The following is a 27978-nucleotide window of genomic DNA, read 5'->3' on the forward strand; positions in this document are numbered from 1 at the left end:
AGAAACTCCTGGGCCCCCGTAAAGAGCATAACACTCCAGCCCAGTTCCACTAACTCTACCTGAGGATTACATACCAAAAACAGACACCCTTGACTATCCTGGCTTATTTTTGTTTTAAGGTTTATATAAATGCTTGTTGTGGACATCAAGAGGACTGTCAAGAAGTTATTCTGAGCCGCCTGACAGCAAGCAGCCCTCCAGCATGCAGGTGATAACATGCGTGTTGTTTACGCTCGTCACTCTCCATGTGAGCACCGCGGCGGAGGCTGACTCCTGCCCTGCTGTCTGCGAGTGCACTGAGTGGAAAATGCACACAATCTCCTGCCGTGACATTGATATTCTCCCCAGGTTTCCAGCAGGCACGGAGACACTGTAAGTAGGCGTACAAAACGCATCTGTAAAAGTCATTTTGCTGCTTTTTCTTTCATTTGAATGTAAAGTGCTCTTAACCCCGAGGAAAAATCATTATAATATCATGAATAATCCTTCAAAGTGCTCCCGCAGGGACTTCGAGACTGTCTGTGATGTTAGCTATTCAATTTTAAAGTATTATTTTTAGTCTATTATCTGTATGACTAACAAGATATGTTAAAGTGTGATTTGGTTCATGATTTACTTGAAGTGTAGCTGGAACACTAAACGTACAAATAAGGTGTAGTTTTTAAAAAAGTACATTACAATACATTTTAATGACTGTAATGATTAATTTATTTGAACTCTTTTTATTACCTTGAATAGGAACTGAACCATTATTCCACCAGAATATAAAAAAATCATATAAAAAAACAAAGCAGGTAACTCAATAGGTAAAAAAGACAACCTGAATATCTCAAATATATTGTGGATTTTCTTTTTATTTGGGGTAGTCTTTAGTGTTTTCTTTATTTTTCATCCGTTCAATTATCATAGAACATGTACACAACATTAACTTATATCATGATCATCATATTATTAATTTCCAATGAATATTTTAATTACACATAAATGTGTAATTAAAATATTCATTGGAAATTAATAATATGATTTGATTATATGATTGATTTACTGTAGCCGTTAAAATATGAGGATGGATGGAGGGAGATTTGCAGAAGGCTCCAGGGTATTTAAAGTGTCTATTTTTTTTGGTCAACCCTATATGTGCAAATTATAGAAAAGCTAACACGTTTGGAATGATGGGCTCATTCTATTCGACAGCTATCAGACTACACTTTACACTAAATAAAGTGAACTGGATCACACTATGCCCACTCCTTAAAAAATAAATCTTTACAGTAACATCATTATGATAGCACGGTAATAATTTGTTGCCATTAGAGATGCAAGTTATATACTGTATATAAGAATTGGGTATTGAACAATTAATCGTTTCCATTAGACATTAATCTGTAAAATAGTTTTTAAAGAATAGTTTTGGTCGATAAATTGTCAGAAAATAGTAAAAATGTCCATCACAATTTATAAAAGTCCAAGTAGAGGTCTTTACATGTCTTGTTGTGTCAGTCCAAAACACACATTCTATTTATTCAGGTAAAAAATAACTAAAAGGAAATGTCCATATACAGTAGTGACATGCTTTGATGATTACTCTAACGATAAGTTGATTATCATAATAATTGGCACTTTTTGAGGATCAACTTATCAGTTAGAATTAATGCTTAAACTATAAAATGTCCGAAAATTATGATAAGCATTGCAATTTACAAGAGTGCAATATGGCATCTTTATATTGCATATTTTTTATCCAATTCAAATCTGTGCAATTTACAGTGATATACGGTGTAAATGGGAGAACAACAGAAAGTTGTATCCAAGGCCTAACACCTTCTTTAACTCATGTACTAAAAAAGAACTGACAAATCTTGTTATAACTAAAATGCTTAGGATTCTGTTAGCAGTTGGCCAAAAAAACAACAGAATTGTAAAAAAAAAAATGTATAACCAACAGCTGTTAAGTCTGCAATTTTCCTTCTTGATACTTGAGACCCTAAACTAAAGAATGCGTCATGATTCCCTGGGAGCCGAAATTATGTAATATGTCGGGGTCAAGTCTGAAAAATGTAGCGGGGCTTCTACAAATCCTAAATTGCTCAAGTCCAAGACAAAGATGATGCAACAGAGAGCGAGCGGCCTTGAGTGATGGAAACACATGCCCTTTAGAGGGACTCGACCGCATATGTGGAAACATAGAACTCAAGGAGGTAGAAGGGGGTATTTCCATTAAATAAAAATTGGGCTTTTTCTAGAATTTAAAATACTTTTCTCTTTGATTCTCTTACACAAACATTTCTCAGAATCACTCATGTGGGGCTCACAAATGTCCTGCGCTGTGTTATGATAATGATCATTCCTTTCTTTCAGTTTATCAGAATACCCCTCCATCCACTTTGAATTGCCTCAAAAAGCACCCATCACATAAAATTATCTCCCGATCACTGACCCAATTCACTTGACCACATGCCCCGATGTCCCCTTAGACTTCCTCACATTCCTGCCCAGTTTACCCAGAGCCCTCCAGGAGGATAGATAGACATGAAAGCATGCCACCAAGCTAATGATAAAAAATACCTGCCAAATAAGCCCAAAATAGACTGTAGCGGCCAAAATCATATAGAAATAAAACAGATAATTAACTTAAAATAATATCTGAGGCAGTAGTTAGCAGATCTTACGCAGGGGAATGATCCATGTCCAGACAAGAATCTCCGTTTTGCATTTATTATGATCCAATATCATTGACAATGAACAGGTTTCCTATGGTTGGTTCCTTTAAGCCTTTCCTATGGCTTTCCTTTCTTGTGGTTGGAAAACCCTGGTAAAAAAAACGTTTGCCTACTAGTGCTCTGGCTCCCACCACCCACCTGTCTCCAATATATACAATCACACCAGGTGCTCTAATCACCCAGTGCCCAAACATGCCTTCAAAATAAAAGCATAGAAACTACTTTAACTTATGACACTAACTAAGAATATATTTACAATAAACACTATAAACAGCAAGAAAATAAATGTTAAACTATTAAATAATATAAAGAGATATATAGCTCCAACATAGACTGTGTATTAAGCGGGATCTTCTAGCAAATGAGGCATGAGGGAGATTTAGTTGTTCACACAATGAGGAATGAAGCCCAGTTCAGTTCCACTGATGCCAGCTAGGCCAGAATTAAAGTCTCTTACTTAGCCATGAAGATTCCAGGTTTTGTTTTGGAGAGTGCACAGTCAAGTACAGAAAGCATTGTAAAAGCGCCAATTTGTTGTTTTTAAACGTTGCTTACTGTATGGATTAAGCACATTACATATAGAGTGCTGCAGGTTTAGACTATGTATTTTTTTATGGGATTTGGGGATTTTTGATTATTGCAGAAAAAACGTCTTGTGGCAAAACAAAGTTTGTGATACTTAAAAGTTTTGTCCAGAAAGATAATCTTCACAAATGAAAACAATATTTTAGGTTCTATAAAGTAAAAGCCATAGTTTTTCTATCAAACAAATGACATCACAGGCGCATGACTTCAACATCAATGTCATAGAACAAAAACATTTGTGTTAACCTTAAACCTTTTTTCAGACATATAACCCAATCAAAAACCATTGACTTTCTGGACGTTAGCTAAAATCCTAACTAATGTATTGGTTTTAAGACTCATACCTGCTGCTCTCCATTAAGTATTAATGTGCTACTTATCGATGTGTTAAAAGCCAAAATGACCTACCTCTGGACAAAGCTGGGATAGCTGTTACCACCTGTTTGCAGTCTGTGTACTAAGATAAGCTAAATGAAGCTGGTTGCTGGCTCTTTAACTATATTTAGCGTATAAATATTAGCATGCTATCTTCTCAGCTAACTGTCTGCCAGAAAGCAAATACGCTTCATTCCAAAACGAATACCTTTTAAAACTTTGTTTCAACATGGGTAGAGGTCAGTGCTCTCAAATTGCTTTAATATTCCTACTCTATCAATACAATCTTTTTGAAAATTTCCCATCGGCAAAGCATTTTATTAACATAAGAGTTTGGTTAAAATATTTTGTAAATATGAGACTATGTGTTGTATTCAAAAAACAAAATGCAAAGCAGACGTCTGTAGGCTATGTATGTGTGCATGTGTGGACACTTAAAGATTGGAGTCCTTTGTGTGCGTGTACTTGTGGATGTTACTCCATGTGTCACTGGGAGTCAGAGAGGTGGAAAGGAAAGCACAGCCGCGCTTAAGAACCTGCGTAGCGTGACACCCGACTGCGTCTGGTCCTTTGGATAAAAGTATCTAACAAGTGACATGTAATCTAACAAGTGACATGTAATGTCTGGACGATGCATTCAAATACAATATTTACCTTTTACAGCACATTTCTCAAACACCTGGAGAGCTCCATTTGAGAATAATGAAAAAGGGGGGGGAAGACGGGAAAACACAGCAGCTCCAGTCTTTCAATAACCTCAGCATTTTTTAATTGGAGTTTAAACATGAGATAACTGGTTATTTTTGTCGTCCCTCGACCTCTCATCTATAAAACCGACCAAAGAGAGAAACCCCAATGATGGTTCCTGAATGTTAACAGATGAGCACTGGGATTAATTGTAAAATAAGAGGGACGTTGAACATGATGAGCTGGAGCTGAGATTACTGGAAATACTGACAGTTTCCCCACATATTCATTTGTACGATGATTTGGGTAATGGAAATCGTGACTGTATCTTCACATTCTGCTATAATTATCTTGCGTTTTTATAAAAATAACAAGTATAATCTTGAAAAAAAGTAATTCAACTGTTTGATTTATAATGCTATCCAATCATTCTGACTGAGAAGACATTAAAGCATTGCTACTTATAGAAGTTTACATTGAATCACACTGCAGGTTCACTGTGCATCAGAATATGTAAATGACCCTCTCTTCCAGTCACCACAGACCTTTACACATCAAAAGCCCATAGTAAACACAGCTATGTTGTCAATCAAATGCTGTCCGTATCATGAATTATGTGGCTTCTCCCCACTTTAAACTCAATTCCCAACCTGTTTGTTTTCTCAGGTTTCAATCCAAAATGACAAATTGGGGGAGTAATTTTCTCCTCGAGCTCTCGAGATGGGCTTGTTGGTGTTCTCTCCGTGCTCCCTAGAGAAAATGCCTGCTGGTTATTTGGGTTTGGTGGTGAACCAGCGCAAATCTGACTGGGGTGTTTGGTGTCAGGGTCTGCTCTGTGTCACTCTGTTTGTTTGAGTTTGTCAGAATGCATTCAGGTTGCTGTGCTTCCATGTCTACTGACTAAAACCCCCCATGATTCAGTCTCATGGGCCAGATCTCAGCCTCTGAATTAGTCTATTGTTCCCCTGATCAACCAAAGGTGCCTAAAGACGCTGAGTCACCGTTACGAACCTGATTCCAAATGTATACATGGAACAAGCTCTGAATGTATACTCTGCTGCGGGGTGGCCCTGGAGTTCAATATGACATCAACACATGTGACCACCATCTTAATCTCTTTTCTCTATTACTCTGTTGTGATTCCCATATCCAACACAACAAAATATGTAGCTTGATCACAGCAAAGAAATAACACGTTTTGACCAGCTAGGTAAAAATGCCAACAATTTTCTCAAAACATTTTGGGAGATACGCTTATTACTTCAGCCAAGGGACAGATTAGTGTGGGCCAAGGAATAACCAATTTAATCTTGAAGCAGATCTGCAACATTCTACAAATACACATTATTTTTCACCATTGGAAACGACCATAGCAAAGGTCCGAGTTCTATTCTAGCTTACTTTAGTTTGTGGGAGTTGGATGAAAAACTCAAAATGTCTAAAGTCAAAGATGAATCTTGATTGGACCAAATTTGACCCTGAGTCACCCACAACAATTCTGCTGGGTCTTCACAGACCCGAACACCAAATTACACACTTTCTTTTTTAGAGACCTTCAGACTTGGCTAAAATTGTCAAAATCAGTTTTGTAGTGTTTATATAGCTGCTGTGGAGGATATCATGAAGCCTTGTTCCGATAAAAAAAAAACTAGAGCGTAGTTACTATATAATTTTGACTTGAAACGGATCACGGGAGACCCGAACACAACATAAGGGTTCATTGGCAAAAGCTAGATTTGCCGTTTACCATGCTTTTAGCCTTTATGCTAAGCTAAATAAGCCAACCATCTTTTTTGTTATGTGGTAGTATTTATCTTCTCATTTAGTTCTTAGCAAGAAATAGCCTATCTCCAAAAAGGTTAAACTATTTATCTTTAAACATTTTTTTTTAATTCTTACAAAAATGTCTCCTCCATTCATTCAGAAACAGCAACAATTAAGCTAACAGATTTGACTTTTGTGTCAAGTGCAGGACTATAGATCATGTTATAAAAAAAGATTCCCTTTTTCAGTGCGACTGTGGGACAACACTGTGGAGGTCCATTTGTATAACACATTAAGGTCCCAACATTCATTTCTGAAACATGGTCCTAAACAGACCCAGACATTGTTTGATTTGGCTGCCAGCGCAGGTCCAGTCAGATCCAAGGCTTTGTTTTTTACCATGTTCCGGGGGTCTGTTTCACCATGTGCTTTGAATAAACCTTTGATCTGACTCTGAAATTGACCCTCTTTATCTGCCTTTCTCTTTTGCTCTTCTGTTACTTTTAGATTAATTTTTGTCTTGAATTATTGGACATTTGACAGACATTCTAAATGTTTAATTTACATTATGATAACAAAATCACTTAAATTAAAAAATATATTTTTGTTGAATATGAAGCAACAACCAAGAGATGGGAAGCTTAAAGACTTGAAACAGGAGGGAAAAGTTAGCCTTGCTCTTTCCAATGATAATAAAATCGACCTAGCTGGACCCACTTACATCAAGCTAAATCTAAATTTGTACAAAAACTGAAGTGTAAAAAAATCAACTGGAGTTATGGGGATGACTATTACTAGGCCATGAGCAATTGTAAGTCAACCAGTTGAGACTTCAGGAAGTGCTCCAGACCAGAAATAGCATGACACTTCCTTCTTTTAAAGATAAAACAAACACAATTCAACTTTTTTTATTTTATATGAAGGTGCTGCTTAATATACCAATTCAAGCTGAATATGAAGCAATGACCAAGAGACGGTTAGCTTAGCATTAAGACTTAAAATGGGAGGAAGATGCTAGCCTTGCTCTTTCCAACAATACAAAAAATCCACCTGTACTGCTAAACCCACATCCATAAAGCTAAATCTAAATGTGTCATGTCCTTACAAAAACTGAGGTGTAAAAACCTAAACTGGTCATTTGACGAGGAGTTATGGAGCTGACTATTACTTGGCCAAGAACAATGCAAAGGAACCAGCAGAGACTCCAGGAAGTACTCCAGAATATAGCCTGGCACATTGCAATTCGTAAAACAACTATATATTGTCATCACAGATGCAGGTCACCCTTGAAAAAGAGATCTTTTGATCTCAAGGGGCTTTCACCTGGTTAAATAAAGGCTACAAACAAACAGATGTAAAAAAAAATACAGTTTAACTTGTTTTTGATCATTAATGTGGTGCTGCTAAATAAATGCTGTTATCTTTGGGAAAACTTTGGACCGTTTTTAGTTTTTATGCTACGCTAAGTTAAGCCAATTGGCAGCTGGGTCTAGGTACACACAGATGTGAAAGTGGCCTTCTCATTTGCCACTCTGCAAGAAAGCTAATAAGCATATTTGGCAGCATGTCTATTACTTGCTTTTAAAAATGTCAAATATAACATCAGTGTAAAATGTGCTTGTGACAACTAAAAGGTCCGTCTTTATTTTCCAACCAGATGGCTTTTTGAGACCCGCCTGACATCAGTGCCAGCAGACGCCTTTGCCTACCTGGTCAACATCTCATGGATGTGAGTGGCAATTTATTCAGTGGCTTTATTACATTCAAGGCTGGTACACTTTTCATTAACTGCTATTCTAAAAAAAAAAAAACCTTCACGGTGGCTCTCATCCACCTGTTGCCTTTTCAACTGCTTTGCTTTAAAAAAAATGGGAATTTCTGTCTCCCCCCCAAGCAGCCGATATGCTCTCTGGTTAGTATCAGCACTGGCTCTTAATCACAGCTGGAACTGCTAATGCTTTCCTTCAATAGGAATGTTGGTCCTTCAACCACAGCTGGGCTTAGACATTGGCTACTAGGTATTCCAGCAGAGCGTTTTTGGGAGTGTGGTGATTATAATCCCAGTAGAGGTGTAGTCTCTATGTAAAGGTAAGATATACACTTGATCCCCAGCCGCTGAGTCCGTTGTCTGTGCCCAAGTCATGCATGAAGGGATAAAACGTTTTCAGTAAGCTTTAAACAGCCACAAGAGCCGCTTTCACACAAAGTACTTTGCCGTACTTAGTGCCCAGCACTTAGTGCCAGGGCTTAGTACCCCCATGGAACTAAGCAGTGGTGTAGTGGGAGTTGGATGCGGGGGTACGCCGTACCCCCACTTATTTGGAGCATGATCTTTTTTTTAATAGTCTAATAAATATAAAATCATTGCCAGTCTTATCAGTTGCAAGTGTGTATTTGTTGTAATAATGACAAAAACGTAATACATTTCACAGTAATTATAATACAAAATAAAAACGATTTCCTTAAAGAATTATGAATCGTCATCACGCTCGTGACCCCACGGCGAGCCGCCCGCCGATTTTGCAGCAGCTCTTTCCCTCAAGAACGCTAACGAAAAAGCTCTATAATGGCAGGCAAACATTTTTGACTTGACTTATTTTCTAAAAAGAATATAATTCACAAGAAGGAAGAGGCTAGCAGCACCGAAGCTGCTACTAGTACTACATCATCAGAAGAGCCGCCTAAAGACGTGGATAATGCTAGCACTAACGTTAACGTTAGCTGCGCTTGCAGCGTTCCCCTGCAGGGGCGGCGCCAAGGGGGGGCTAAGGGGTGCTGAAGCACCCCCCAGGATTGCCAAAGCACCCCCTCAGCACCCCCAAGAAATATGGTTTTTTTTCATAATAGCCTCGTGAGTACAAGTAGCTTACTTCTGGATCTCTGTTTGTGTGTGTGGCACGAGCCATTTTGTGTGCGTGCGCGAGCGAACGAGAGCTCGCGCACCGGTGGGTATCTATCTACTGGAGATCATTGTGGTTAGCATCTGGTGCTAGCTAGCCAAGCTAACGGATATAAGGAGCATTTTCAACAACAAGGTGGAGGGAGAACTCTCTCCTGTCAGACTGAGAGTCTCAGATAACCTCAGCTCAGGTGAAGTAAAGGACTCTCAGTGTTTAGATAGTTAACTTTAGTCTAGTTATCTCAGAGGGTCTCTAACGGTTTGTTTTAAAAGGGGAGTGATTTGTAAAATGTCTATGAAGAAATAGAAAATCTGTTTACAGTTCTGTTTCATATGGGTGTTGAGAGATGTATCCATAGATCCCTTAATGTTGCTCTCAAAGTGCACCAGATTGATGCTTTCAACTTCAATATTTAAAAAAAATCTTCCCAGGGAAGCATGCCCTCGGACCCCACTAGAGGAGGTGAGGACCCTCCTAGAGGAGGTGAGGTCCACCCCCCACTTGTAAAAATAGCACTTTACCCCTGCTTACACCTATATGCCGTGAGCTGATTATCGAGCCTTCATTGTAACAGTCGCGGACGTGTACACTGTGTGTGCGTGTGGGGAGTGTTGCAGTAGAAAATTCAACTGTAGCGCTGGTGCATTAATGGGAAACCCTTAATGTTTGAGCACCCTCTATGAAACGTCAAGCTACCCCACAGCACCCCCTAGAGAAAATCTCTGGCGCCGCCACTGTTCCCCTGGCTAGCTCAAGCTCACCTTTCCCAGAGGTATGGACGGAGGAAATGTGGCGGGGGAAACAAGAGGCATACCCGTGGATACACTGCAAAGCTGGGAAACTGGGCTGCAAAGTTTGTTCATCCATTTCGGATTTATCAGTCTTCAAAACGCAAGGTGTGTGTGTGTGTGTGTGTGTGTGTGTGTGTGTGTGTGTGTGTGTGTGTGTGTGTGTGTGTGTGTGTGTGTGTGTGTGTGTGTGTGAAAAGCAGCGCGGTCTGCTTATTTGCAATGTAGGCTAGAGAGAGAGAGATGCTTAGTTGCAATACTGTAGCTTATGCAACTTATGTGTTGTCTTTTTGCAGTACAGTAACTATAGTAGGACAAAGCAAGCATACCGGTAGTTTCTGTGGACCTGTCTGCCCGTTTTGTGAGTGCACTGCGCGCGTGCGCACTTGTGTGGCATTGTTTGGGATTACCTCATTAAAATAGCGTCCCCCCAGTAAAAAAATCTCCACTACACCACTGGAACTAAGTATAGATCGCGTTCACACCGGAATAAGTTCCTTGAGGGAAGATTACGCAAATGAAGCCGCTGACGTCATTTCTTCTTCTTCTGCTTTGGGTTTACTGGCAGGCCGCAAACAACTTCACGGCGTATACTGCCACCTGACGAGTAAATCGCCAGAATGCCAACACCTCCTCATCACTCCACCGCTCCCATGTTTTTTTTTGTGTTGCCATAAGTTATTCTCTCTCCGTTGGTGCGCGGGGCTAATGCTAATGCTAATAATGCTAATGCCAGAAAATACAATGGCGGCTTCACAAAACAGTTTTATGGGGCGTGGTTTGCAATTCGCCCAGCCAATCGAAATTGGTACTTTTTTCTCCCCAGGATAGTCCCACCTATTGCGTTCACACCAAAAGAGAACTTAGTTCAGAGAACTTTTACCCACATTACACAACTCCGGGGACTTTCGGCCGGGGACTTCAGGTGGCAGTATACGCCGTGAAGTTGTTTGCGGCCTGCCAGTAAACCCAAAGCAGAAGAAGAAGAAGTGACGTCAGCGGCTTCATTTGCGTAAGCTTCCCTCAGGGAACTTTTTCCCGGTGTGAACGTGATCGGCTCTTAGTTCCATGGGGGTACTAAGTGCTGGGAACTAAGTGCTGGGAACTAAGTACGGCAAAGTACTTGGTGTGAAAGCGGCTTTTCTTTGCTCTTCAGACAGACTGCATAGTATAAAATACAGCAAAATAGCTGCCAAATTTTTCTCTGTTTAGTTTGCCAACATGTATTTGTTGTTAAGTGCCTGTAATACCTACAACTATAAACAGAATATTTGTTTTTTTTCTAGTCATTTCTAAGTTTCGTTGAGTGCTAAGTTCATGGTTTATTTAAAAAGCATACTTGTTACCAAGTAATAACAAATGGAAGCAGAGTGACTGATGAATAGGTAATGTATATGTGAGGTGCATTCCTAAAAATTACCCATGAGGTTCGAGGCTTTAGGCACGTCAGGTTGATAATATAAAGAGTTGCAGGCTGTAGAATCAGAGCCACACACTCATTTATAAAAACATTATATTTCACCATGTAAGACAGATGGTTGAAAAAACATCATAATTTTTTATATTACAACACCTTGTGTACTTAAGATTTGGTATAAGCTCTGTGCATTCCTTTCAGATATATATCGGTGGACGTGACGCTGCAGAGGTTGGAGAGGCACTCGTTTCACAGCCTGAAGAAAATCACCCACATGTGAGTAAATGGCACGCTTTTTATCGATCCTCATTGATTAAGCTGTTCCATTTGCTCTCAGGAGAGAAACAAATGCTTGTTTTTTTAACCTTGCCAGCAGCAAATGGAAGCAAAGAGGAAAAAGATTAGAAGCTTATTTCAGTGGCGTGTTGCACACACTGCTCCTTATCAGAGCTGTTTAGACTCACTTGCATTTAAGAAATTGACGAACACTGACCCTGTTGTGGCAATTGTTTCTCTGAATTAGATGCGAAACAATTCAATTTGATTTGATCTGCAGCATTATTACTGAGCTTGGTATAAACAGAGAAGTAGAGGCCGAACAAAAGCCAGTATTTGGATTCTCTCCTCGTCTTCCTCATGCTCCAGCTCTTGTTAAGGTAGCTCAGGGGAAAGAAAGGCTAGCAAGGTGCGCTTTATTCTCAATTATGGGATAGAGATTTATGGCTGAGTCTCCGGATGGACCACACACACTTTCCAGCAGAACACCTCCTAGCAGTTCATATATTATAAGACTTCCTGCCCATGAGAATGATTGGTTCCAAGTTACAACAGTGTTTGTGTGTATGCTATTTGTTTCCACTCTTCAATTACAGCATCGAATTTGGACATGTATAGCAGTTTGACACGGTAGCTGGGATTAACAGCGACAGAAATGTATTTGACATGTCTCTATGGGTGTGTGTGTATCATTTGCCTGTCATTTTCATCTTAATTATCCTTCCTTTTGGTCTCTACTTATTAGGTGCCGAATTCCAGACAGCGAAATACAGACAGAAACAATAATTCAAGCTGCGAGCTGAGGGTTGTATCAGTGTTCTGGGGGTGTATTTTGGATCTCCGGGGCCTATTTGCCACTGATTGGTGTGGTGTAGTGCCATACATCAGATAATGGCATCTCTCTCAGGTTTCCTTCAGGGTCAGACACAAATTAATGCTCTGCTTCCTGTTGGAGGCTTGAGGCCGACAGCAGCTGTGGATCTAAAGACTGCAGTCTGAGCCCAGAAATTCAGAGGGGGCTGGGTAAAGTTTGTATCATACCACCATCAAGTAAAACCGGCAGTGTCTGGAATTCCTGTTTTTTTAATAGAAAAATGTGACGTTTTTTTATATAGTTAAATCTCAGTCTTACTCATCTAATGGCAAATGTGAGTCCACTAATGATCAACCTATGCATAAACCAACAAGTCCTCCAACTCATATGACCAAAGGTCGATTGTTCAAGCCCTTATTACGACCAAATAGGTCAATTGTTCAAGCGCTTATTACAACCTATAATAACGTTTTAAAGTTTTCGACCTCTAGTGCTCCTGTTGACTGCAAACGCTCCGGAGGGTCATATATTCACAAATAACCCTCTCTGGAAAAGTGGATGTGTAGGATCTATAGTTTGATATACACTGAACAAAAATATAAATGCAACACTTTTGTTTTTGCTCCCATTTTTCATGAGATGAACTCAAAGATCTAAAACATTTTCTATATACACAAAATAACCATTTCTCTCAAATATTGTTCACAAATCTGGAAAGATCTGTGATAGTGAGCACTTCTCCTTTGCCGAGATAATCCATCCCAACTCACAGGTGTGGCAAATCAAGATGCTGATTAGACAGCATGATTATTGCACAGGTGTGCCTTAGGCTGGCCACAATAAAAGGCTCACAGGGAGGGGGGCAGGAGCTCCAACAAGCCGTTTAGGACAGAGAGTGAATACACATACTATACAGAGATGCTGTATGAGAAACCAATGTGAGTTTGGAAAATTGCACAATATAAATGTATTTTAGTATACCTCAACAATGGAATTATGATCAGTACATATGGCCATGACATGGGACCTTTACATGTGATAACACCAATGTATTTCGTATCCCCTAAACCTCCAGGGATGTACACAGTTTAATACTTGCAACTTCTAATTATGGGAAATACGAAAACGTCTTTTTAAAACTACAATTCCCAGTAGAGACGTGCCATAGACCATGTTGCGAAACACAATATGTGTAGTTCTGGGGGGGGGGTTCCCGTTTGAGTCCAGTTTTGGATAGTCTGCCGTGGATTCATTCCATTTCAAAGAGCTCGGCATAACCTTGGCGCACTGCCACTCCAACATCCAATCACAGAGCTTGAGGACTAATCACGGGGTTTGTCAAGCAAAGCGGATGTTGTAGTCCCAAAGAATAGCTGAGGATTATGGGTAGTGTCTTCGGCCATCCTAAACTCCGAAAAAACTATTTGTTTCTCCGAATCGAAGGTTAAAAACACAAAAGCATTGTACACAATTTAAACCAATCAATGTTGTGTAATTAACAAAGATAAACTGATGTTTTTAGTGGATGAGTAATGCAGATATCACTGTAATCATTTGACAGTGAGGGGAATATATCCGGTTTTATTATGAAAACTTCGAGACCGGAAATACTGTACCTCACCCCGTGAGGGTTGACGCCAACTTTACATGGACGCTGCGGAAAGACGTATTATATTAACGTTCTCCTGACGAGACCTCAAATTATCTTCGTAATATCTATCAAACTATAGATCCTACACATCCACTGGACGTGGATTCTAAAAGTACGATATACACTTCTCACTAGAAATCTAATAAAAAAGCATTTTAATGGCCAAACTATTCTACAATTTAGGATTTTCCAGAGAGGGTTATTAGTGAATATACGACCCTCCGGAGCGTTTGCAATCAACGGGAGCATATGCCGCAAATTGTTGTTTCTTACGGCCCGTCCACACAGCGGCGTGCGTTGACGCTTGCCGGCGGGCGTGTCTGACACTCGACCAACAACCAATCACATGAATCTCCCGCCCCTGACACACAAGCAGCGGTTTGATTGGCTAGAGCTTGTACTGGCATATGATTCGATTGGCTGACGCTTCTGCCGAGGCGTCAAAAGTTGAACATTGCTCAACTTTTGCAGCGAGCCACGCCAGCAACGCTCCGCGTCGCTTCCCACGATGCAGTTCGGCTAAAAGTGACGTCACCCCATTCAAAGTGAATGGGCAGAAGCGTTGGAAGCTTCAACGCACGCCGCTGTGTGGACAGGCCGTTACACGACTACTAGAGGTGCTAAGCTTTAAAACGTGACTATAGGTCGTAATAAGCTGCTGAATAATCGACCTATTTGGTCGTTTTTTGGAGGAGGACAGGCTGGCATAAACAGTTTGAGAAGGTTTTTAAATCTTCGTTTATTTTTGAGGATCCCCTATCGCAACGAAATGTATGTATTTGATCTTTACAGCAGCAAGAACAGCATTTTGTTTGTGTCAACTACTTGAAATAGAGTGGCAGTTAAAGCTGCTTGTATCAATATTTTTAAATTAACTGGATGGCAAATGGAAAAGTAGTCGCTTTGACTACAAATCATTAGCAGACGCTGCAGTTTCCCTCAACGTTATGGAACTTTTGAGCTTTAAATTGATTGACCTGGCTTTACAGCCTGAAACCTAATCCCATAACTTTCATTCCCCCATAAACACACTGTTTTCTACCTTTTCAGCACCAAACAGCAAACTAATTATGTTAGTGACTAGTGAACATAGTGAAGCAGCCAGCCATTTAAAAGCCATATTGTGTTAAGGAGTTGGTGGAGACCAAACCGTAGTTTAAATTAGAGAGTATATTGTCTATTAGCCAGAAATATCATTCTTAATTAATGGTTAAGTTACCAGGTGTCTTTTGGAAGACTAAAAACTTTGAAGTGTTACAAAACAGAAATGCAAATTAGCTACCTCCCATCAACTGGTTTGGAGAGAAGAGCAGTTTGCAGTGTAGGCTGCTCTTTAGGCAGTGCTGTAATTTGGCAGTAAACAGAGTAGAAGTAGTAGAGTTTGCAAACCAAAAACAATTCTCCTATGCCATCAAAGCCATCTACGAGACAAAAAAGCAGAAAGATCTACTTTGGTTACATTTCTATCACCAACCACAAACAGCTAATCAGCTATGTGAGTTCAATGTTCACCATGCCAGAAATAATTTGGCATAGGCCTTTCCATATCACATTGAACGCATCTAATATTTTCGGCCAAAACCACCTCAAACAAGCACACATGTATGTTTGCGTTATTGAGGACGTTTTATAGAATATGTCGTTTCCATTCCATTGCCGTTAGATCTTTTCTGACTGCTTAGTTAACGCCACCGACCAGTTACTATGACTAACATTTGCACAAACTTTATCAGTAGAAAATCCAAGTAAAAGAAAATTGAATTCTAAACCCCACCGTATGACCGACCCTCTTGGGTTCAAAGGGTTTCAACAACTCAGCCAACTAATGTTCTGCCACTCAGAGTTTTATAGTCTGCTTGACAGACTATGTCATTGGTCATTGGTTACATTGGCTGATAAAACTGCCTTCAACTCCTTCAGTGAAGCTTTAGTCTTTGTACAGCAGCCCTGGGAAGAAGAACCTCTCCCACTGAGTGACTTCCATTGACCTGACCACATCTGTTTGGTGGGCTGACTGTGGTTTGCCAGGTGTGTGAAGAAGGGCCAGAACACACGATCCAGAGCAGCGCATGCCATGGCCTCAGACAGCAGAGGGAGAGAGAGGTGTTCAGTCCAGCCCAGGGCGGACCAGAGTAAACACACTAATGAAACACTAATTGGACTCAACTTCCGGACCTGGCTGTCTGCGCCGAGTTTCCCTCCTCTCGCACACTGGCATGCACCTTGCCCTGTCCTGTCAGCAAGTTTTAAAGCAGTGTGTTTCCGAGTGTGTGTCCTAATGATTTCATAGTGTCTACCACACACACTTTTGTCATTTACTTTTTCTCTGAATGAGTTGTTTTATGTCTCTAAGTCCTTATTGAAGACTATTTTTTTCTGTCTTGTCTCCAGACAAATACGTAATGCACAAATTCTGACCTACATTGACCCAGAAGCCTTTAAACATCTCCCAAATCTCAAATACCTGTGAGTATTTTTCATTGCATGCTTTAAAGAATGTCATTGAATTCCACATATGGACAGCATTATAGTAAAAGATGAGGGATCTATATTTAAAATGCTTGAGTCTGGAAATCATTTTAACATTGTGATCTATTCATAGCTTTGTGTTTATCAGAATCAGCAAGAAAAGTGACTGCACACTCTGAACCTTTTTAGAAGATATTAAATGTAACTGGCCTGATTTCATTATTACTTATTATAAGTCCTTTGAGACTCCCTGGCTTGTAACCAGAGAAATGCCAGTAAATGAACAACCTTAAATACTATGTTCCGATAAAACAAAACTGTATTGTGAATTATGCTTTCAAAAGAGTATATTTCATCCCAAATGTAAGCTTTTGAAAACTTGTTTCTGGCGCCTTTTTAATCAAAGTGAATGGATTAATAGGCCAAACAAACAAACGTTTTTCACCCGGGAGATAATTGCTTGTGTCATATATGTAACGAAAAGTCACACTGAGTTATTTTAACTTACATAAGTAATGTACCTGATTAAAGTCTTAACTTACTTATGTTACTCAAGTTACAGACCAAACATACTTCTTTTCACCCAATCTATGATCGTTTACAACATCTATCCAAGTACTTTTGTTTCATTTTACAATGCTAACCACATGCTTAAAGCTGTAACATAATGGGAACACATTTTCTTTTAGGGAAATACATTGAGTAATTGACAGAGGTGGGAGAAGTACACAGATATTGTACTTAAGTATAAAGTAGAATTACCAGCGTGTAGGAATACTCTTTTACAAGTAAAAGTCCTGCAAATGTTACTCAAATCGAAGTACAAAAGTATCAGCATCAAAACAAGTAGTCATTCTGCAGATTGGTCCATTTCAGAATAATATATATATTACATGTCTTGACTGTAATTATTGATGTATTGAAGTGTAAAGCTGGTAAAGGTGCAGCTAGTTTGAATGACTTTGTATACTGCAGGGTAGCTTGTGAATCTACTCCAAAGTCTGATTTAAGAGTCAATTATATTTCACATCATTAATCCAAATCTGTATAGTAACTAAAGGTTCAAATAAATGTAGTGGGGTAAAAGTACACCATTTACCTCAAAATTGTATCAAGTACAGTAAATCTATATAGTTACTTCCCACTTCTGGTAATTGAGACAGCTGTTTTTGTTTTATCGGAACTTAATTTCTTAGCAGACATAGTTGAAATGAATTGATGGATATTATAAAATGTAGTGCGTACTAAACTTAAGGACTATTTTTGTAAAGGCAATACTCACTATGCTTTTGCATTACACTGTTGTCTGATTGAGTCCTACAGAGGATTATTAATAAGAAAATAATATACCACTTTTCATTGCATCTCAAAATGACCTTGTGTGGTCTCTGTTGTGTCTACTATATGTCCTGACTGTTTCCATCCTCTTGCTATTCAGGGGAATTTTCAATACCGGCCTTACCTTCCTCCCTGACTTGAGCAACATCCACTCTAATGACATGAACTTCATGCTGTGAGTTGCTTTAGCTTTTAAACTAAGCAAACTAATCAATATTCATGCAAATTAAAAAGTGCTTTGTGTAGCATATTAAACACATTGTCACATTCATTCGAAGCCATTACTAATGTTACCATGAACCAACATGGCTTCTAAATACTGCTCAAGGAACGATAAAGAATTCAACCATCGACTATATGTAGACCATCGTTTGCATTACATTTAAGGACAGGCATGAAGCAAGATTGAAACACAACTTTGCACAGGGATTATGGGAAATGTGGTTTCAATTATGAGAAATTGCCACCACTAACAGACCACTTCCCTTCAGAAATTAGATTTTGTCTTTTTTCGAGTCAATAAACATCTGCCTTTACGTATAAAACCTTCTGCATGAAATGAACATCTACACTCACATGTTCACGTCTTTCTGTCAACACCCTCTCAACTCCCTCTAATTTCATTTTCCCACTGTGTCGTAATACTTGAGAATTCATCCATTACTTTATTTCTCCCTGTGCCACTTTCCAATGAAAGGTATTTATTTGCAACACCACTTCATTTCCTCCCTACTCGGTTTCTTCCTTTGCAGGGAAATTGCCGATCATCCCTACATCACTGAGATCCCGGCCAACTCATTCCGTGGCATCACCAGCGACGTGCTGACAGTGTAAGATATCTGCAAGAGCATCCATATGCGGTAATGTAGAGAATAACTGCTTAAATGTATGTTTCTGTCATATACTTTTATAAAAATTCATAAGGGAAACGTGAACTTGATTTAAACTGTAGTTGTTAAATGTATTGTGAACATCCTAATCCAATCCAAACCCTAAAATAGCCACTAGAATTTGTGTGGATTGGCAAGAATTACACTTTTGAAAACATGTCCTCAGACTGAACTGACTTGAACCTCTCAAAGATAGCGCAAACAAGTACACCGACACTCAAAGACCACTGACAATCACATACAAGTGGTTAGGTTTGGGAGCAAAGGAAGATGCATTGCAATTATAATCCACAAAACAGCATGTTATAGAAAATGTTGGATGAAAAATCACAAAACTGCGCAGAAAGATGAAACCTCAACATTGAAAGTGAAATGAGTAGCTCCTACTTATCTGTCACAGACACAGATAAGGCATAAGCCCATGGGAAAGTATGCTAATTCAAAAGATTGTTTGTTTGAAATATCTGTTTCGTTGTGTTGATGTTACTGTATGAACTTTTTTGTTTTGTTCCAGGGTGCTGTATGGAAACGGCTTGAGGGAAATCCATAATCATGCCTTCAATGGGACTAAACTGGATCAAGTGTAAGTATTTCACATTAACTCATTACTTATGGTTGCAAGAAAACAAAACAGTAACCATCCAAAAACCAATGGATGAACTCACAGTGACCATGTCGACTTCCTCTAAACAGCTTATGGATATGCAATAGGTTACTATTTCATCTGTTATTTGTAATTATATTATTGATTCATCTTGCTAATCTTTGATCATGTAAGGCTAAGAACGCCAGTAGCTACTGGCTTTAGCTTAATATAAACCACACAAAGATTAAAGTGGTCTTGTCTTATCATCTCACCTTTTAGCAAACAAACAAATAGGCTTTAGAGTATTTCCTATAATGTCATTTTGTACCTTTTCCAGCAGCTTCATACACAACCTAGTTAATACACACACTATCACACAGAATAATATAAAACGTGTAAGTGGTGTAGCTACTTGTGTATTAGGTTCAAGGGTACTTTTCTGTTTGCTTTGTTTTTACTCTTGTGTTTTCATAAAATGTAACTCTTTACTCCCATTTGTTTTTTCATCTGGTAAAATATGTTTCACTGGAACACCAAACTCAGTCAATTTAGCAGTCTTCAATGTCTCACACAATTATGTTGCTCAGTGTTTATGACTGTATTAAACCATTTCTGACATCTGGCATGTGTATTTCCTTTCCCACAATTGCACTACAAAAGCAGTGGGATCACAGTTGGGTCTCTACAAGCCTTCTCATATGTTCTCAAAAAGGATAGAAGCCCAGCTCTTGATTAGTCAACTGGAGTTTTCATAGGAAAATATGATTTGGTAGAAGTTGGTATCAGGAAACAGTAACCTTCCCACATGCTCTCATAGACACTGGATGCTAGATCTGTGTCAAACCTGAAGAAATCAATGTCACACTTATATACTCAATAGCCTCAGTAGGATACATGACAACAGTGGAGGTAAGCATTGCTTCCTTTTCCTCTTTTTTTGCAACATGTTTTCCTTTTTTCTGTCAACCGCTGGCCCAGAATCCTGCATATTTAGGATATGAGCTTTTAATGTTATTAATGTAAGACCTCTCTTCTTTTACAACACCTACACACATCTCAGATCCCTTCAAGAGGCTAATTAAGCCATTGGTCGTATACCAGAGAGTCTTCACACATGTGTATTTGTGTTGGAGCTCGTTCTGCTCTGAGGGGAGAACTGATCCCAGCACTGCCTGACCAAGACAAATACACCCCTCACAGGTCTTAGATTTAAGGGATTTGGGGAGATGTGTAGTGTGGGTGCTCAGTGTGTTTAAGGAAAACGCCATCACATCTTATACTGTCTAATTTGAATCAACAATGTGAGTGAGACCTTTTTCATCATGTCATGTTTCACTTCTGAAATGAGAGAAAATAAACAGAAATGTGCGGTGATGAGGTTTGGAAAAATATGCCATGCCTCACCTCTCACGGTCTGATTGAAATGTGAAGGATACCCTTTCTCCTAATAAACTTACATTTGTGCTTTCCTGTCCAGGGACCTTCGCAGGAATAAGTATCTTACCAAGATCGATGAAAGGGCTTTTGGGGGTACCATCAGTGGCCCCTTGCTTCTGTAAGTACCTGAAGGGATTTGGACATTTGAGCCGCTTGCAACTCTGTAATTAAACACAATCCTTACCTCACATATAGTACCTATACCAGAGGCGGATTTAGGATTGTAGGAGATCCGGGGCTTAGCCCAGGAGTCTTTGGGTTGGGGGGGGGGGGGGGGTGCAGGGGTACAGTGGTATTTTTTATAAGTGGGGGGTGGACCGAACATCCTTTCGGGGGGTCGTCGCCTCCTCTCGGGGGGTCCGGGGGCATGCTCCCCCGGGAAGATTTTTTTTAAAATATTGAAGTTGAAAGCATCAATCTGGTGCACTTTGAGAGCAACATTAACCCTACCTTAATAACACCTTAAAGCGGAAAAAAGGCACTGGAGAACACTCATTAACACCCTTTAATGAAGCAAACTAATGCCTTAACTCACTCAAATAGTCGTTTACTTATTAAGGTGAAACGAATGTGCGTAGAGTTTTAAAGGATGCGGATAGTCTCACCTTGATTCTGGCGCATTGCTTATCGTTTTATAGATCTATTCTCATCCACCATCTTTGTTTGTGAGGTAAAGAGTGTAACGGCCCGTCCACACAGCGGCGTGCGTTGACGCTTGCCGGCGGGCGTGTCTGACACTCGACCAACAACCAATTACATGAATCTCCCGCCCCTGACACACAAGCAGCGGTTTGATTGGCTAGAGCTTGTACTGGCATATGATACGATTGGCTGACGCTTCTGCCGAGGCGTCAAAAGTTGAGCATTGCTCAACTTTTGCAGCGAGCCACGCCAGCAACGCTCCGCGTCGCTTCCCACAATGCAGTTCGGCTAAAAGTGACGTCACCCCATTCAAAGTGAATGGGCAGAAGCGTTGGAAGCTTCAACGCACGCCGCTGTGTGGACGGGCCGTAAGAGTCACGTTTCTGAATCGGACACTGAGTGGATGCAGTCACAGCCAATCGGAGTCTGATTCAGAGGGTTGCCTGTCAGTTCTGTTGTTATGTGTACTGAAACGAGAGCCGGTATAATTCCACGCGTGAAAACAAAATAAATTTGGAATACGTTATTTTAGGGTCTTAAAAGTAGACTGAGTTATGAAGGGTTAACGTTACATCTTAGGATAATTTTTAGTCATGTTCTGTATACATACTAACATATAAGGGTATACTTAGTGTGGTTACTCCATGTTTACTAGCTATAACATTAACGTTACATCACTCTTTTTCACTTCTTACTCAGTCAGCCAGAGTGCAGATATCACCATTAGATTAACAAACCTGAAACATCATCCATTTCTTGACTGTTGGTGATGACATTGTTGTCAGCTGCTGATACTGCTGTTGCTGATACTGCCGCAGCTTGTGGCGCCTGCTTCAATGACAATAACTTTCTAATATCCATAACTGTATAGGCTATTAGCTTAAAACTCGTCAGGCACTAGGAAGGATCACTTCTTCTTCAGGGCAGGCTACGCAGTAAGCCTAATGTCCCACAGTGGCTGCCTCTCTGGTGGACTCCGGTACTGCACATTACTCCCGAGACGTTTTCAAAAAAAAAAAATTAAATTTATTTTTTATTTTTTAAGTGAAACATCCGGGGCTTTTCAGAAAACATCCGGGGCTTGAGCCCAAGTAGCCACCCCCTAGCGCCGCCCCTGACCTATACGTATTTAACTGAAGCATGTCTAAACTCAGTTACATCCATTTTTGTGTAATTTTGTAAGATCTCTGTCGATTCATCTGGATGCTGATGACCTAAACTTTTCTTTTCATAAACAATGTACGCTAGAGGGGGTAGGTAGGACCAGAAACGTTTTTAAGCATCTCCTTGCCCCTTTTGAACATGACGGAAAGTATTTTCGTTTTCTCACCTTGAACGTTTTTTCTATTTTGCTTCTCTTTGTTATAATTATTATTATTGCTTGTTTTGTTTCTAACATGTTCAATAAATTGACTAATAATCTTAGTGATACTTTTATCATGTACCTTTTTTAACATCGCCTCAACTATCGTTTAAATGTATTCTTTTAAATGGACCTTGTAACATTGTTTTGTTCGCACACTTCTGGTAGTTGTGGTAACCTGTAGCCTACTATAAAGAAGTCTATGTAACTTTCAAAGGAAGAAAAAGCATGAAGTTATCAACCGATTAGCAATTATCCCCCCCCCCCCCCGTCCAATGCAATAAAAAAATGTCTCCACCAGCCTTACTTGGTCTGGTATGATGACCAATAGCTTAGGACACAAGGGTAGCTAAAACTGAGATGAAGTGGAAAATGCCTTTTTTACAGCTTTTCTATCACATTCCTGTTAAAAAAGTGCTTCTGGTCCAGTGAGTCATTTTTCTGTCCATTGGGTTTGACTTGGGCAACAATGGGCACTCTTCTGTCATGGTAGGAGTGGTTCATACCCTCTTAAAAACTATTTTATAGACTGTTTAATCATTGACTTCTGACTCTGATCAACAGCTGCTTGGGTAGCAAAAGGAATTTATAATTTCACTATTTAAGATGGATAAATGTTATTGTTGGCGCCATCTTGACTGTAAGGCACAATTGAGTGAGATCAACTCACCTTAGGAGGTACACATGGATTTTCTGATTTATTCTTAAGGCTATAGCGACTCCTGTTGCATGATCTCACTTTAAAGGAATAGTTATGAGCATTTTGGGAAATACGGTTGCTTTTTCACTTTCTTGCAGAGAGTTAGATTATGATTGATATCAGGTTTTGTACGAACACGATATGTTATAACTAGTGAGCTTCAGAGATGTTGGATAGTGGATTTTGATACATTGGACAGAGCCAGATTATGATTCATCTTCTTAAATCTTGGCAAAAAAGAAAAGCAGTACTGCTTCAATTATTTATTTCAAATGTACATATAGCATACCATTTGAACAGTGTATTTATCATTCAACATGTTGGAAGTGTCCTTGGGCAAGAAACGTAACCCCAAATTGCTCCCATAGTCATGACTACAGTATTGAAGTCGCTTTGAATAAAATTGTAAGCCGAATACCATGTAATAGTAAATAGGCCTAGTATGGTAATTTCCTTATTCACACCATGTCAAGGTAGATTTGAACAATTTCCTCACGCATCATGTGCAGACTGGATGAGCCATGTCTGCGAAATGGATAGCATATCATCAAAGAGTATAAATCATTCCTCCACAGCTGTGTCTTTGACCAGGAAATCTGAAACGCATTGTGTGCAAGCGTGGGACGGAGTAACTTCCGACATTTCCCTGATACTGTAATCGTTTTTGCCATTCTCAAGGATTTTAAGGCTTAGTCTGCGTTTTATAAGGTGTTTGATTGTCAAAACCCGTTACCACGGCTATTCAGTTGCTGTTATGGCTCCGATCTTGTCGTTAAGTGTCTGCTAAGGTAAATGGGTTCGTGTGCAGGTCTTCATCCCCCGTTCCAATGGGGAACATGTCCTAAGTGAGGTCAGCTCCATGAGGTCATGAGCTAAACATCTGGGAATGACAAAATCAGACTGACACTCAGAGTCTGTGCTGCTTTTATTGAAGACTTTCACAATGTGCCCCATGAGAGGAAAAAGAGAAGAGGGCACAGAAGTGGGGAGAGCAACAACGGGGCTCTTAGCAAATATGAAATGGTTTGGCTTTTGTTTCTTTTATTTAATCGAATTAATCAGCAGATACAATGACTTAGAGATTTAATGGGTTAGGAAACTAAAGAAAGCAAAAGAGAACTTGGACTCTACTTGGCCTTTGGAAGGGGCGATTGTCCAGTGCTGAAAAGTGGAATGTCCGGATAATGGAATCACATGGGATGTCGATAAGATTGTCAATCCCCTGCATGTCTTTGGCCCAATGAGGTTGAGCTGGCTTTGGCATGATGGCCAACTACAAGAAAAACCACGTGTAAAAAGATGATGAAGGAGTGAGCAGTTGAGTGTAGGAAACAGATGGAGGGTGTCGTTTAATCCATCTAGATCTCTGGTCTAATCATGTATGCCTCTAGGTTTTCTGATAGTACGTTTTTTCAAGAGATGGGCTGGGTGGTAACTGCTGGTTCTTCTCTCAGTTAGTCAGATGAAAGAATAGCATTTAAACTTAGTTAATAGCATCCATTAAGTGCATTCTCACATGTGAGGGATGTGCAGAAAATGCCATGTTATCACTTGTATTGGGGATACAGCTTAACCCCATTTGTGACCTCATTAATACAATTTAAGGGCAAAGTCCAAACATTTAAAAAGGTACAGGGTATCCAAGAAATGTCTGCGTGGAAAGTTTTACAGGAGAAAAAAACCAGAATTTAAATCCAATATTTGCACTATATCCAACCACAGCAACATATTTTCCGGTAGAGAGGAAGAAGAGCAGAGCGGTGCAGTCTGTGGAAATATTGTATTTTATAGTTCTGTTAGTTTTGACCCCCAAGATTTTAATCATTTCTAGCCCAAAAAGTACCCTTGAAAAACTTAAAATAGGGCTTTGCCAAGAATGATCGCATGCATTGAAGTTAAGATCTATAATAAGGCATCTAATTCTTTCATTCCCTTGCTGTCCCAAAGAGACGTGTCCCTAACTGGGATCACCTCCCTGCCAGCCATAGGTATGGATTCTCTCCGGAAGCTGAAGGCGCGCGATGCCTGGGCCCTCAAGAAACTGCCGCCCATCGAAACCTTCAAGCACCTCACCGTCGCCAATCTCACCTACCCCAGCCACTGCTGCGGCTTCAAAAACTTCAAAAAGAAACGAGGGTGAGCTTTCGTCAATTATTCACTTTGTGTTCTTGAATGTACTTGTGAAAGTCAGAAAAGTGGAGGCATCTCAAGAAGATTGTCCTTGAAAGACCAACTGCATCCGATAGAATGTTTTTGTGTGTTTGGATGATCTCCCACGGTGAGTAAGGCAGCTGCTCTTGTATGGTGTGGACTTTGGCAGGGATTGAATCAACTCTGACGTGTTTACCTATAACTTCAAACAGTGCTGGCATAATTAGTGTCACTCATTGCTGTTATTGTAGGAAGAAGGTTGAGCCAGACTTTTCTTCAACTGGATATATTGTAATGAGTTCATTTGACACTTAGCGTGAGTGAGGGTTAAAGCCAGGTCTTATATGTCTGTCTAATACAGGACTAGAGTATTACTTGATGGTTTCAATCTGTTTGTGTTTTACAGCTTTTACGAGTACATTCTCTGTAACTTCACTGCTTTCTACGACCAACATCACAAGCGCTCTGTGGGGCCCCTCGGCATGCCTTCCCTCCAAGGGGATGGTGTTGTGGAAACAATCCCAGACCAGGAGCCAAGTGACGGAAGCCACAGAGACTCCCAGCAGGACTGGAGGAGAGGTGACTTCCATGGAAGCCTCCACTACCACGCCTACTTTGGGGGTCAGCCAGATGATGATGTGGGTTTTGGAGAGACCCTCAAGAACCCCCAGGAGGACACCAGCCAAGACTTCGAAGGTCCTTACGATTATGTGATGTGTGAGGAGGGAGTGGAGGTGAAATGTGTACCAGAGCCCGATGAGTTCAATCCTTGTGAGGACATAATGGGTTTTGGCTTCCTGCGAGTGTCCGTGTGGTTTGTGAGTCTGCTGGCTGTTCTGGGAAATGTGGTGGTGCTCTTGGTTCTGCTCACCAGTCACTACAAGCTCTCGGTCTCTCGCTTCCTCATGTGTCACTTGGCCTTTGCAGATCTGTGTATGGGGATTTATTTGCTTCTTATCGCCTCTGTAGACCTCCACACGCAAGCAGAGTACTTTAACCACGCCATAGACTGGCAGACGGGCCCTGGTTGTGGACTTGCAGGGTTTTTTACGGTCTTCGCCAGCGAGTTGTCTGTCTACACCTTGACGGTGATCACTCTGGAGAGGTGGTACGCTATCACCTTTGCTATGCGTTTGGATCGTAAGCTGCGTCTGCACCACGCCGCAGCCGTGATGCTAGGCGGCTGGATCTTCTGCCTCCTTCTGGCCCTGCTCCCATTGGTCGGGGTGAGCAGTTACCAGAAGGTCAGTATTTGTCTCCCAATGGACACTCAGTCCACAGTGTCTCAGATCTTCATCTTGTCAGTGCTGGTCCTCAACATCCTCGCCTTCCTTGTCATTTGCGCATGCTATTTTAAGATCTACTGCGCAGTCCATAACCCTCACTACCGGTCTGGATCCAAGGATACCAACATTGCCAAGCGCATGGCTGTCCTCATCTTTACTGACTTCTTATGTATGGCTCCTATCTCTTTTTACGCCATGTCAGCCGTTCTGGATCGACCGCTTATCACAGTCTCCAACTCTAAGATTTTATTGGTGCTCTTCTACCCGCTCAATTCCTGTGCAAACCCATTCCTTTATGCCATCTTCACTAAGGCCTTCAGAGGGGACGTATTCATCCTCCTCAGTAAGGTGGGTCTTTGTCAGCAAAGGGCACAGCTTTTTAGAGGCCAGACGGTGTCGTCAAAGGGCAGCAGCGGGACGTCTCAGGTCCGTAGGGAGAAGGATAAGGTTAGGAAAGGTGGAAGCGGAGGCCAGGAAGAGGCGCCCATCCACCTGAAGAAGAGCTCCGGACATACCTGCCAGCAGACGAGCCCTGAAGAGAGCCAGAGCCTGAAGACGTGAGACAAACACCAGCTGGAGCGAGTAAAGCAAGACAGGTTCAGGTGGGAGAGGAGAGGAGAGGCCTTGAAGTGTTTGTGGACAGATCTGTTTGGATATTTAATAGAAATATCTACTTTTCTATCTGCTTCAGTTTTCAGGCCAAGTTCAGCTGTTTTGACCATTTCGGCTGTGATGATTTTATGGTTCCAGTTGTTGGAGAATATCAAGTGTCACTGAAATGCGAGCCGGACTTCATCTCACTCAAAGTCCTTTGTATTTGGAGGGACGGGCTAGAGAAGGACAGCAATTATTCTAAGGAAAGATAGTATAGATATTGTATTTGACCACAAGATATAGTAATAGATAAATACTCAAACCTACATATATAACTATGAATTGAATCTGTTTTTTCAGTATCTTTAATAATTTAGTTTAATTTCAATGATCTCTGCACAGTCTAGCACAAGTAAATAAAACTGATTTTTTGAAACACTTCATTATCCTGCAATATGATGACCTTTCAGAGGCGCCCTTCTCAGTCTTTGTTATTGTCTTCAAGGACAGCCTGCTGGCTCAGTGCTGTTCCACAGTGGAAACTT

General features: G+C 40.4%; 2 protein-coding genes across 2 annotated transcripts in view; one reads left to right on the forward strand and one right to left on the reverse strand.

The window, feature by feature from the left end:
- The window catches only part of LOC117554203 (centrosomal protein of 128 kDa-like), a 104851-nt gene that overhangs the window by 74161 nt on the left and 2712 nt on the right, over window positions 1-27978 (reverse strand). The window lies entirely within an intron of this gene.
- Window positions 203-27976, forward strand: tshr (thyroid stimulating hormone receptor). The gene is made up of 10 exons (XM_034228505.1): window positions 203-372; window positions 7789-7860; window positions 11438-11512; window positions 16369-16443; window positions 17885-17959; window positions 18537-18614; window positions 19189-19257; window positions 20738-20815; window positions 25350-25538; window positions 25960-27976. The coding sequence occupies exons 1-10, from the start codon at window positions 203-205 to the stop codon at window positions 27398-27400; spliced, it is 2322 nt and encodes a 773-aa protein (XP_034084396.1). The 3' UTR covers window positions 27401-27976.

The sequence above is a fragment of the Gymnodraco acuticeps genome, unplaced genomic scaffold (assembly GCF_902827175.1).
Source record: "Gymnodraco acuticeps unplaced genomic scaffold, fGymAcu1.1, whole genome shotgun sequence".
NCBI classification, from domain to species: domain Eukaryota; kingdom Metazoa; phylum Chordata; class Actinopteri; order Perciformes; family Bathydraconidae; genus Gymnodraco; species Gymnodraco acuticeps.

What these genes read in the sequence shown, in the direction of transcription:
- tshr (XM_034228505.1), top strand. Translation starts at nt 203, where the DNA reads ATGCAGGTGATAACATGCGTGTTGTTTACGCTCGTCACTCTCCATGTG. An exon ending in CCAGCAGGCACGGAGACACT is followed by an intron (nt 373 to 7,788) that starts GTAAGTAGGCGT and finishes TTTTCCAACCAG; the next exon opens with ATGGCTTTTTGAGACCCGCC. An exon ending in ATCAGTGGCCCCTTGCTTCT is followed by an intron (nt 20,816 to 25,349) that starts GTAAGTACCTGA and finishes GCTGTCCCAAAG; the next exon opens with AGACGTGTCCCTAACTGGGA.